Below are 13,356 nucleotides of genomic sequence, written 5' to 3'. Positions count from 1 at the left end.
TCTTGATATATAGTGTAGAAACAAGGAAGATACCTATCATTAACCTACCTCTGGATACCATACACACATATAAACATATGTATGCATGCGTGCACATACACGAAAACATGCATGCACATCACACATGTATATACGTGCAAAACTTTTTCTTTTTAATTTGAAAATAGCTTTGGCATGGCATTCCTCACCCCAGTTCTGAGCACTGCACTCACGGCATGGCAGCATTCTACTAATTGGGCTACATCCTCCAACCCCAAGAATTTGCTTCTTCTAAGTCTTAGACATTATTTTTGCATGCACACAGTGTACCTTTGGGGTCATTTGGTAGCCAGCTTTTGGGGACAGGTGGAGAAAGGGAGCCATGGTATATAGTGTATCTAGGGTTCCTTGGCTCACGTTCACACCTGGCTAGTTTCAAGGCACCAGCCTGGCCTTACTGAGCATGGCTAAAAGGAAACACACAGTATCTGCCTGTGCCTTGAAGCTGGCGTGGTGTTGCCTCCAGTGCTCCAAAGCAACGGGCTTTGCTTATGGTCCTCCTCTGTTACATCGCTCTTCACATCCCGTGAAGATGCACCTAAATCTGTTCTGTTGTTTCAGCAGTTGCGCTACACTCTGTATGTTCCTGGGGGCATAAGCATTTGTGTGTGTGTGTGTGTGTGTGTGTGTGTGTGTGTGTGTGTGTGTGTGTGTGTATCCATGGAGACGCTCCAGACCATTGTGGGAGATCCAAAGCTGGATAGCTGGGTAGAATACCAATCTGCCACAGATGCCTTGCTGAGTCCCTGGGGCCCTGAGCGGTGCTTGGTGACTAGCTGTGAGGCAAGTCTTGATGGACGAGAACACCCAGGTTTAAGCCTGTCATCAGCCTTGCTGGCCACCGTGTGCCAACTATGTGGTGGGCAGCAATGGGTGCCATTTGTTATCTCTGCTTCGGTTTAGCTTCGGCAGCTGTCCTTGAAAGATGTGACCTTGCTCTTAGCCATGGCTCTAGGTCATCCTTCTTGGCTGTTGGGGAGGTGAGGTCATCTGGGGCAGGTGGCTTGAGACCTTGTGGTCCCAGGCCAAATTGTCCAATAAGTCTTTATCTCTGACTTTGGCTCTAGGCCTGAGGAGGGTAGACAACAGGGAGAAATGTATCCAGCTCTCCCTGGAGGACAAATGCTTATTGTTGGTTGCTAATAACACTTTGCTTTTTTGTTTTGTTTTTGTTTTTAAATAAAGTACCTAGCAGAGAACACAGGAGCTTTGCAAGTCTTTCTGGTGGGTTTGGTCCCTTTCTGAGATCTGAAAATGAAGAGATCATATTTGATGAAGAGTCTTGATTGGTTACCTATGTATTTATGAAACCAAGTGGCTCTAGAAATGGATTGCATGGATTTTTTTTCCTTTCTTTCTTTCTTCCCCTTCCCTTTCTTCGTCTTCTGGAGACAAGGTCTTGTTACACATAGGCCAGACTGGTTCAGAACTCACTGTCTTTCTGTTTCAGCCTCTTAAGTGCTAGGCTCCAAGTGTATACCACTGTAGCTAAGAGCTTGGGAGGGTGGGGCAGGAGGATTGCTGTGAGTCCAAGCTCCGTCTGGGTTATATAGTGAGTTCCAGTCCAGTCTGGGCTACAGAGTGAGACCCTGTCTCAAAAACAAACAAATAAACAAACAAACAAACACAAAATATACACAAAAGAGAAAGAAACATGAATTTGCCAGAAGTCCCCAAAGCTATCTCGTGCCCTCTTTCAAGCCTTGTTCACTCCTCCGACCACTGACTTGACGGCCAAGAGGCTGGGATACCTGTGACCGCCTCTGCCTTCCTGAAAGCAGCCATCACCCGAGTGCTGTGCCCAGGAGCAAGCCTCAGCCTCCTGGGTCTCTGCATTAGGCTGTCTGTAATGTCTGTGATCCTGGTGCACAGGTATTGTTGTTGCACACCAGCCATTTGCCCCTGGGTGCACATTTGTGCAAGGTCCAGGTTGGGGCTTGTGGCTGGTTACATGAGACCCTCTGAAACAGCGGTTCTCAACCTGTGGGTCGCGACCTCTTGGTGGGTTGGATGACCCTGTCACAAGGGTCTCTCACATCAGATATCCTGAATTTCAAATATTTGCATTATAACTCATAATAGTAGCAAATTACAGTTATGAAGTAGCCGTGAAAATAACTTTATGGTTGGGGGGGTCACCACATCGTGAAGAACTGTATTAAGGGGTCACAGCATTAGGAAGGTTGAGAACCACTGCTCTAGGAGATGCCCTTGGCCTAGTAGGATGCGGCTCCCACTTGTACTTCTTGAGACTAGGTGACCTTAGATTGCAAGTGGAACTTTGTAGATGGCAGGCTAAGGATCTTCCCATGATGCAAATTGTCCCGGAGTATTCTAGAGGGACCAGTCTCGGAAGCCATGGGGAAGCAGTGTTCAAGGTTGAGATGTGACAATTAGAGCTGTGAGAGGAGTGAAAGGTCTGAAGATGCCACTGTCGGCTCTGAAGATGGAGGAAGAGACTCAGCTCAGGAATACAGGGCAGCCTCTGGGAGCCAGAAAATGCAAGAGAAAGACACTTCTAGTGCTCCTGGAAGGAGTGCAGTCCTGTTGGCCCATGTTAAAGGGTGCATTTGTTACTTACTTTGTGTAGCAACAGCAATGGGAAGTAAATACAGGGTTGTTATGAAAAGTGCAAGTGAGAACATTCTAGAACATATCTTGTTTTTGTTGTTGTTTGTTTGTTTTTCAAGACAGGGTTTCTCTGTATAATAACCCTGGCTGTCCTGTACTCTTTTTGTAGATCAGGCTGGCCTTGAACTCACAGAGATGCACCTGTCTCTGCCTCCCCAGTGCTGGGATTCCAGGCTTACGCCACTACACCTAGCTAGAACACATCTTGTAATCTGTGTGTATAGTGACTAGATGTTGCCACCGTTCCCAAGATGCTCCAAGAGCAGCAATATGAGTCCTGGTTGCTTTACAGTCTCACCACCCTCTGTGCCTCTGGGAGTAGACATTTGTAAATGACAAAACAACAGGAGCCCATGGCCAGTTGACATAGTGGTACCATATGTAAAGGAGGCCAGTGCTCAGGAAATGCCTGTAAGTACTGGCTGATTGCAGCCAGCTGAGAAGAGGAATGAGGGCGTGGCCATGCTAATCTCTACCTGAGAATGAGAATTCCTCTTCCAGGGAAGTGACTGCGATGGCTGATGGCTGATGAGCTCGAGATTAACATAGAAGTTTCCCTCTGAAGAGTTAGAACAACGTGCCGATCTTATCTTTGTATGGATCTATCTCATTGGCCAAGGCAACTGGTGGGGGGGGGGGGGGGAAGGCTGCGCTGTGTAGTCAGCTGCTCAGTGTGAGAATTGTTGTCACTGTCCTCTGAGTGCTGTGCCCAGGAGCAGGTCTCTGTCTCCTGGAGCCATGCATGTGTCCTCTGAAATGTCTGTGATGCTAGCTCCCCTGGGGGCTGTGGGTGGGTGCCTGTGAGAACCAAGGCTCTTAAGCAGACAGAGCCTGGCACTGGTGGCTATCCTTCTTGCCAACAACAGGGTAAAGTGAGGTATAGGGTAAGCTCCTTTTACAGGAATTGGTAATCCTGGGCTCAGTGACCATTTGTTTGTTCATTCATTCATTCATTCATTCATTCATGATCAAGCTATACGATACACATAATACAGTGGGGGGGATCATAAACAGACTCCTAAGCTCATGAGCTTGCTCTATATTTGTAATTCATTATCCAGTCTGTGAGACCATTTCTAGGTCTTCTTTATCAACAGTCTTTTCATTTTTGTGTGTGTGTGTGGGGGGGGGGTGAGAAACAGGAGTATTCACCTGATAGGCACTAAGTATACCCTCTGCCGCTGAGCAAGATTCCCAGCCCCCTCCCCCATTTCCTGATCCTTAGGGTGAGTCAGTAGCAGTGCTCCCTACTTGGCATCCTCCATGTCAGAACCTGGTCCTGGACACCCCTCCTTGCTGGGGTAGAAATTGTTGCACTGCCCTGAGGTACAAGCTGAAGGGTGATGGCTTCCAGATGGCTGGGTGGTGCACACTTGTAATATGAACGCTTGGGAGTTGAAGAGCAGCAGTTCACAAGTTCACGGTTGGACGAGCTACATAGTAAGTTAAGTTGGAAGCCAGCTTAGGTTACACGAGACCCTCTCTCAGAAATAAAACGAAACAAACAAACAAACAAACAGGGACAGAAGAGTTTCTGTAATCCTGGATCAAGCTAGCCACACCTCCCAGGTACCCTCTCACAGCTCCTTGGGGGCGGGGATCTCGGGGATAGTACTGCTGTACCCTGATTAGGGACGAGGGGTAGCGTGTTGTGCTGCAGGAACTATGCTGTGTGCAGAAGAGGTTGGGACTAAGCAACCTTGGCTTCCAGACTGGAGGGAGGTGACCTGAGACGATCCCAGCCACAGAGTGACTCAGGTCTGGGCTGTGGATATTTCCCTCCTGCTTAGTAACTGTACTGCCAAGGCACCCTGGAACCCTGTACTCAAGCACTTCGTCACACTCTCCTTATTCCTGCCCCAATCCCCCCTTCCCCCCTTCCCCCCCCCCCCCCAGGATGCACATGCTACAGCTGATGAGGTTAGCTCTGATGGAAGCCAGATCAGTGGCCCTAGACAGGGATCCAGATGCTAAAAATATCTCATCGCTTGATCTCTGTGAGTTAAACGAAATAGTGGCATTGGCGTCAAGGGCTGGGGAATCTCCCTAACACTGATTCTGTCCCGTTTCCCCAGGTAGGGACCGGCATCCCTAGGAATCTAGTCCTCACCTAGATCAGATGGCTCTTTAACCTGGGAGGAGGCCAGACCCATGTGGAGCAGATGGGAGGCCATAGGCCGGAGATACTGCCAAGCAGGCCTTTGAGGCCCAGTGGTGAAGGTGGTTGGAGCAGCAGTGCTGGGCGTAACCATAGCAGCAGCTTAGGTGATCATGGATGGCCAGAATTAACCCTCAATCCCGATCTAGGAGGCAGTGGGTTGGAAGTAAACACGCGATCCCTAAGGATGGCTTTGCAGAGTGGAAGCTGACTGCTTTATTTTAGTGTGACACTGAATGAAGTGGCTGATTTGTGTTCAGAGGCATGCCTCTGAAGAGAGTCTATCTTGTGATGTTAACCACAGCCTTTTTTGGTGAGGAATGCAGCAGCCACAGCTGCACCTGGAGCCTAGGAGTATGGCTCATGCGCCCTGTGGAGTAGATGCTCCCAGAGTGAAGAGGAGGAGGGGCCCTACAAGGACCCTAATTCTTCCTCGTCTCTTCCGCTGGCTCCCACTGGCCTCTGTTACTCGTGAGTATCTCCACGTGGCTCTTCGGCGTGGACAGTTAGGGACCATAACTGTCCCAAGGAGTTACTTTTTGAGGAATTTAGATGTCATCTGTGCTCCTCATCCTGTTCCAGGTGCCCTGCTCAAGAGTCACATAGAAAGTACCATGAGGATGTAGGGGGAAGTAGTGCCTGAGAACTCAGATGCATCATACCTTGTCAAAACCCAGAATGTATCCATTTCCTTTTTTTTCAGATTGTGGAATATCTGCAGTCTATAATGGGATACCTTGTCGAAGGGACTCAAGTCTAAACACAAGATTTATCTTTCTTAAATACCTTATGCACATAGCCTCAAAGTTAGCTTTATGTAATATTTTAAACATTAATTTTGTGAATGATGCAATGTTTTCTGGTCTAGAATTAATTTTTTTTTTTCACTTGGGATCTTGTTAGGGTTCTGAAAGTTTCAAATTTTGTAGTATTTTAGAGTTTGGATTTTTGTTTGTTTTTGTTTTTCAAGACAGGGTTTCTCTGTGTAGCCTTGGCTGGCCTGGACTGGCTTTGTAGACCAGGCTGGCCTTGAACTCACAGGGATCTACCTGACTCTGCCCCCCTGAGTGCTGGGATTACAGGTGTGGGCCACTGTGCACATCTCAGAGTTTGGATGTTTTGATTTAGGGTTGTTCAACCTGGAATTGTTGGAGGAAAGGAGGATGGATTTGGTTGGGTACTGGGTAGCCTTTGGTATATATTAACTTGACTGTCCTGATGTGTTTATAACTGAAAATTGCCAGTTTTGTATGTGTAAACAATGATGGTCATTTTGCTTATTCAACTCATTAAGTTAGTAAGTAAAGGAATGGGTTTTATTGTGGCATTATCATACATAGGTGTCATTGTGCTCTATTCTAATCCACTTCCCTGGGCATTTTGTGTTTTAGGAAAGAAAATCTGGATCTGAAACGCTGGGTCTACAGAGAATTTCACAGTAATGAATCAGTGCATTTATAGAGGAATGGAAGAAAACAAGGAAAGGTAACAACTAAGAAAAAAAAAGTGTCATGTGATGATTCAGTGCAGTGTCACATCCCAGGGTCTGTATGCATTGGTATAAACCCTGAAGAATCTGGAGGTTTCATGGGGCTAGGCGAGGTGCTTGGTGGTACAGTCTTTTCCCAGCATGCATCAGGCTCTAGGCATGGTCCTCTGTCTTCCAAACACACATCTCCAGTTTGTTTCACTGGAGGAGAGAGAGAGAGCATCGTTAAATATGAGCGAATTTTTCTAAGCCCCAGAACATCTGGGATCAATAGAAATGATGTGGTGTAAAATTAAGTGTCTTGGTTCAAAACTGTAGGTGTTTGTCCCCAAATGCAGTACCACCTGCTCAGAACGCCATGTTTGTGAGTAACGGTCAGCCTCTTAAGAGCAAGCAGGAATGGACCCTGAGCTCTTTCATGCCATTTCTTCCTTCTTCTTTCACTCCCTCTTTTTTTAAAGAATAACTTTTTAAATTTTAGTAATTAAAAATGTTAAGCCGGGTGTGGTGGCACACACCTTTAATCCCAGCACTCGGGAGGCAGAGGCGGGTGGATCGCTGTGAGTTCGAGGCCAGCATGGTCTACAAAGTGAGTCTAGGACGGCCAAGGCTACACAGAGAAACCCTGTCTCAAACCCCCCCCCCCAAAAAAAGTTTTAGTTCTCAGTCTTGAGTTCATTTCTGTTTTCCCCTATGATCTATGCAATTCATATTATACTTTACATAATATATACATTTCCTTCCAGAATTTTCTCTGGGCATGTAGATATATGGAAGTAAGGTCATTCTTTTATTTTTTTTCTTCTTTGTTGTTGCTGGTGTGTGTGTATGTGTATGTGTATGTTTGCACGTGCACACATGCGTGTGCATGCACACACATGCATGTTGAAGTCAGGTGCCTTTTTTTTTTTTACCTCTCTCTATCTTATTTATTGAGGCAGGCTCTCTCATTTGAACCCGGAACTTGGAGATTCATCTAGTCTCCTAGCCAGCTTGCTCCCGTTTCAACTTCCTATGTGTAGTGATTGTAGGCGGGCTGCCAGGCCTACTTGGCATATATGTAGGTTCTGGGAATCCAGACTCAGGTCCTCACATTTGGGCAGCAAACTGTTTTACCCGTGGATCCTTCTCCTCAGTCTCCCATTTCTCCTTTTTAAAGTGCATGTTATGACGGCTGGCCTCCTTTATAATCCTTTAAAACATTTAATGGTGTCTCCTATAATGTCTTTGAGGCCGCCTGTGTCAATCTCCTTTGTTTTCACACCACACCAAGCATGAGGAGCGTCTGTCTCACTGATTGCTGAGCCAGCTCACGGTGCTTTGACTGGTTCTGGCTTTTGTTGTGATGTGTGCTGGGGTATATTCCTTTGGGCACACAAGCTAATGGTTCTCTGTGGTGGTTACCAAGGAAACAAGTTGCTGGATTATCCTGCATACACACTTAGAGTCTAATAAACATGATCAGATCACTCTCCAAAGAGCACAGTTTGGCTTGTCAACTGGGTACCAGGTTTCCTGATTGCCCACCTCCTGAAAATCTCAGCTCTGTCCTGTAGTTTTTGCAGTCTTCTGGGTGAGCAGCATTCTTTTATGGGGTTGTAATTTCTTCTCCTCCTTCCTCCGGGGAAGTTCATCTTCTTGGGACTGTTGCCTGGTTTCCTCTCCCGGTGATACTGTAAGCTCCTGTACTCACAGGAGCATCGCCTCCTGAGACCCAGGCCCCAGCATACCTGGGCACTCCTGGCCCTTCCCAGGTGCAGTTGCAGCTTTGCTTTCTCTTCTGAAGAGCATCCGGGCTGCTGTCCCAGGCATCCAGTGCGGAAGCAGCAGCCTCTCTTTTGACTCTGAAGGATTTTGAAGAGCCTAGGGTTAGATTTCCTGACTTCCGGTGCGCTTCTCCACCAACATCCCAGCTGCACCACTGGTGATGGGCTGGGTGTTTGATGGGTGTCAACCCCCTCTTTGCATCAAGTGACCCTACGTCTCTGCTTGACTTCTCACAGGGGATCTAGAAGGAATGAGTAGTGCTGTTCTCCCTGTTTTGTAGTCATAGGTGACAGATGAGACTTTATTCAAAGCAGCCCAAGGAACAAAAAAAGGAAAAGCACAGTTTGGTCACCTAACTGGTGCTCTTGTTAAATAGTAACTGAGCCACACTGGCTCAGGGGTGAGTTCTCCTGTGGGACATGTCTCTGGAGTCAGCGCGCCCTGTTTGCCGTTGCCTCAGACTCTTGCAGCTGTTGCTCTGCATCTGTGGCTACTCTCTGAGTGGGTAGAAGCTGAGAGGTGGGGGGTGGGGGGTAGCATGTCCCCACCAGCATTTGGCCCTGGGCTTTTGCGTACCAGCACTTCTGTCCTGTGTACCTTTGTGATCAGAGGCTTCGCTCAAGCTCACCCAGCTACTCCTGTGGAAGGATTTCCCAGGCTGAGCATCTTTGTTGTGGGAAGTGAATATATTTTATTAGGAAAAATGAGTCCACTGAGATGTAGTGGGGTAGAAAGTGTTCTTGCTTGTTTTTGGTAAACCTAACCCTTCAGTCTGCCCGAAAATGGTTTGTTTTAGAGCTCATTCAAAGATTAAGACATCCCTGGCAGGGCTGAGGATGCGGCTCGGTAGTACAGCCTTGCCTAGCATCTGTGAAAGCCGAGGTTCCTTCCTAACACAGTACCACAGAAACAAATACGTAGGTGAATATAGAGACAAAAGAAGTGCAGGCAGAGAGCAATTGCAAATGCTCCCCTAAGTTCCCCTTCTTACATATTTCAAAATCATTAAATTCTGGGGGACTGGCTGGCTGGCTGGCTGGTTATGAGCATGTACCCGCTCTTGCAGAAGACCTGAGTCCAGTTCCTAGAACCCACGTTGGCTCACATCTGCCTGTCACTCTAATCCTAGAGGATCTGACACCCTCTTTGACTTTCACAGGCACCTGCACTCACATGCACACACACAGACACAGACACACAGACACACACACACACAGACACACACACACACACACACACACACACACACACACACACAGACACACACGGAGCCGGAAGAGATCCTAGATTTACTGTATTTCATTCCTTATTACCGTTTAAGCACACAGTCTAAGAGTGAGGAAATAATTGTCCAAGTTCAAGCTACAGGAGCATGTGTTGGCCCTCAGGTCTCCGGGGTCTGACTGGCCATGGCTCTTTCCACAGCATCACAGCTACCTCCCGTGGGAGTGGCTGATCCCAGAAGCCTGGTCCCTGTTGTTTCACAAGTAGAGCTCATTATCTGGCGGTCCCTTGAGGAGAGCTAGCCCGTTGGTTGATGAATTGCTGAGTCATCCCATGGGCGTTTGCAGGATAGTGTACTAAAAGCAACAGGCAGCTAAGACAGGCGCTCTCAGAGAACTGAGAGTTGATTGGGGAGGAGAAATACTCGATGAATATTGTCTTAGTTAGGGTTGCTATTGCCGTGTTGAGGCAACATGACCAAAGAGCTCCACGGCTCTCTTTATCACCAACATCAAGTCAGAACAGGAACCATGGCAGGCCAGGAACCTTAGCCGGGAGTTGATGCAGAGGCCATGGAGGGGTGCTACTTACCAGCCTGCTTCAGCCTGCTTTCTTATAGAACCCAGAACCATCAGCCCACGGGTAACCCCATCTACCACTCCCACATCAATCACTAATTAAGAAAAATGCCCTGCAGGCTAGTCTACAGCCTGATCTTCTGGATGCATTTTCTCAATTGACTCTCAGATGACTCTAGCTTGTGTCAAATACACTCGGCCAGCAAAATGCAGCACCACAGTTTGGCCCGAAGCCAGGCCACTTTTGGAGGACAGGGCCTTACCAACCACACAGCCCTCTGCAGAGTACAGCTTTGCTTCTGAGATCTATGGACACAGGGTCTTTTAACCAAGTGGCTTTACTGGAAGAACATCTACTCCCATAGTATTTATGGCTGGGCCATCACTCCTGGTTACTTCCGCTTGTAGATGGCAACTGATCCACCAGCGGCCCAAGAACAAGAGATTTCCGTGTGATAAAAACCCCCAGGGAGTGAGGTTTCCGGCTGCACACAGTGACAATGACCAGATAATGTTATTTCATCGTGCCCGGTTAAGTCAGCTGCGCAGCAGGAAACGGTGTCAGGCAAGCAGGAGTTCTGATGTTCCCTCAGGTGCAGAGAATGCTGAGGAGAAAAACCCTTGCCCTCTCCATCACTTCTCCCTGTGAAGTGGGCTTTTAATGAGAGCCTCAGTCATGCTGGGGAACTGGGAAGACCAAGTTCAGTCATTCACCCATTCACTAATTCATTCATTAGTCCACACTCCGTTACCCAGCAGGCCTCAGCATTGCTTTCCTTGCCTAGTTTCCACTCAAAGGCTCAAAGGTTGCATATATATGTATTTCTTAAAAATAGAAGTACTCTCTGGCTTAAGTATTAAGATATTGTTGCTGCTTGGTGTCCATGGGAAATTGGGCCCGGGATCCTCATGAAGATCAATATTCAAAGATGCTCAAGTCTCTCCCATTAAGTGGCAGGCTGCCTACAAAGAGCACAGACGGCCTTCTGCATTGGTTAAGTCATCTCTTGCTCGCCTGTGGGAGGTAACGCAACAGCAACATTACACAGTTGCTATTTTGCTGTGTTATTTAAGGAGTACTGATACAAGTCAGCAGCCAGTCCTCATGGTGTTGACCTAGGATGCCAGGATATAGGAGGCTGAGGAACAGGACTGGAAGTCCAAGGCCTCCCTAGGCTATATTGGGAGTTTAAAGCCAGTCTAGGCTACTTACCGAGACCTTGACTTAAAAAGTAAAAGGCCTGGAGTTACAAATAAATCTCAGAGATAGAACGCTCACGTAGTGTACGTGAGGCCCCAGTACTTCAAAACATAAAGGTTCATACATGTTTAATATGAGCGAATTAAAATTTTTTCTTACTTTATGTGTGTAAATGTTTTGTCCACATGTATATATGGGCATCCTATGCTGTGAGATGCCATGTGGGTGCTAGGAACTGAACCTGGGTCCTCTGCAAGAACAGCAAGTGCTATTAACCACCGAGCCACCACTCTAGCCTTCAGCATCTCAGGAGCCTGAGGGAAGAGGTTTGTGAGTTCTAGGCCAGCCTAGAACTGCATATGAAGAGCTTGTCCCCACAACCAGTCATATACGCAGATCGTTGTGCTCTGAACTGTGTTGACTCTGCAGGACCCAGTGTGCTTTGAGCCACTCCTATGTGCTAGCTCAGTCAGGTCCTCTCCTGGAAGCAAGGGCCTTGTGTGCAGCCATGAGGCCACCAGATGCCTAGCCCAGGGCACTCCTCTGTATCGGCTGTTAGACAGTTCACTTCTGACTCCCTGATACCCTTGGCTTATGGACAGCTTTGGTGGGATGAATTCGCTGGAAGAAGGAACGTGTAGGAGGCCCCAGGGAGAGCTGGGTCCCACAGTGAGATTTTCCCCAGGGTGGGCCCCAGAGCCCTGTTCCTCTTATTGATTGTTGTTGGCCACTCTCTTTTCCCTGGTCCACTTAGCAGCTTCCATCTCATCATTAGCCCCAAGCTGTTTTATTTGTTGCTTTTTTTATTTTTTATTTTTTAGCTCTTTGTTTACTGCTTAAAGGACTATGTGGCACCTGTTTACCTTCCACCAACTCCATAGAGTTCAGCTGAGGACTTTCACAAGCTGGAAAGTGACAGCTAAGAGTTTGCAACCCCTCTTGACACTTCACCTCTCACCTCGCCAGCATTTCCAAGAGGTTCCTTAAAAAAAAAGACTTTTCCTACTTACAGGAATAGAAATGTCAGAAGGGGAGAAAATGGAGTCTTTCGGCAAACATGTTTGGCCAGTGGCTGACTTAAGTTCAGCTAAGTAGGCCCTTCACTTAAAAGATCAGGTTGCACGGCAGGGTTTCTAAATAGAGCTCCAGGTTGTGTGTGCCTCACCCCCTTCCCCGGCCCCCTGCCCCATCAGCTGTTGGACAGATCACTCTGATATTCAGACCCAGTCCTTCTAATATGTGGCCAGGGCACGAGACAGGTGTGTCTTATATGGACGAGGAACCAAGATCTACTAAGGCAAAGGCAAAGGCTGGGCAGTGGTTTTAAGACTCAGATCTAAGGTTCTGAACCTCAAGATCAGTTTTCTTGTATTTTTTTTTCCCCCACCACACCAAAGTCTATCCATCCTTGTTCTGGCCAGAGGCAGAATTTAGAACAGTGCTTTAGAAACTGTCCTGTCGGAACCTGGTGGCCCAGCGTTCAGGAGGCTCGGGGAGAGAGATCAGTTGAGCCCATGAGTTTGAGAATAGAATGTAGAAGCTCCATCTCAACAAACAACGATAATAAAAATCATCTCTGTGGCTGTTAAAGAAGCAAACTCTCCCCCCTTCCTTCTCCTGTCTCCCAGCGGCTGACTTCTACATAGGAAATGCATGATCGTTATTGGCTGCCGTGGGAGCCTCTGGAGATGCTGTGTGTGTTCATAGGTACCGAACCTCATAGCAAACAAAGCAGGGCAGTGTTATCATATAGCTACGTTTTACGGGAGAGGGAAATGAATTCTTATGTACCTGTTCCAAGGTCAATGGTAATTCGAGGTCTTAGATTAAAATCAGTGTCTTTGACCCTTCCCAGGCATGGAAGCCCTCCACATGCATGCTCCTCTCAGACCTCCCACCCCTCCCCACCCCTCGACTCTGCACGGGGAAGCTTAGAGCCTCTCTACAGAATGGGCTGCAGCTACTGAGGCTGTCTCAGGGATGGAGTTCTATAATTTTGAGATGCAGAGGTGTGTATTTAATCCCATCAGGAGAGCGTATAGCCTATTCCTAGTTCCAGCCTTTCAGTGGGCTCTCTAGTGACAAAGGGAACCGTGCAGGGTGGAGGGTTGAGGGTGGGGTGTCAGGGCACAGTGATGATTCTGACACATTTCCTAAGTCTCCCTCTGTGGTCAAGCTTGCTCTCTGTTGCTCTGATAAACACCATGATCAAAAACAACTCGGGGAGGAAAGGGTTTATTTCCGCTCACGTTTCAGATCACAATCCATC

General features: G+C 47.6%; 1 protein-coding gene across 1 annotated transcript in view; it reads left to right on the top strand.

Moving 5' to 3' along the window:
* ARHGEF3 (Rho guanine nucleotide exchange factor 3) overlaps positions 1-13,356 on the top strand; it is a 274,736-nt gene that overhangs the window by 29,907 nt on the left and 231,473 nt on the right. The window contains exon 2 of the mRNA XM_084794850.1: positions 6,220-6,313. Coding sequence (XP_084650976.1) covers positions 6,270-6,313 — 44 coding nt within the window. The 5' untranslated portion in view covers positions 6,220-6,269. The remainder of the gene's footprint in view (positions 1-6,219; positions 6,314-13,356) is intronic.

This window comes from Acomys minous (genome assembly GCF_964271855.1).
Source record: "Acomys minous genome assembly, chromosome: 9".
Classification (NCBI taxonomy): Eukaryota; Metazoa; Chordata; class Mammalia; order Rodentia; family Muridae; genus Acomys; species Acomys minous.
Note: the sequence above shows the minus strand (reverse complement) of the source record. Positions and strands in the feature narration are given on the sequence as shown.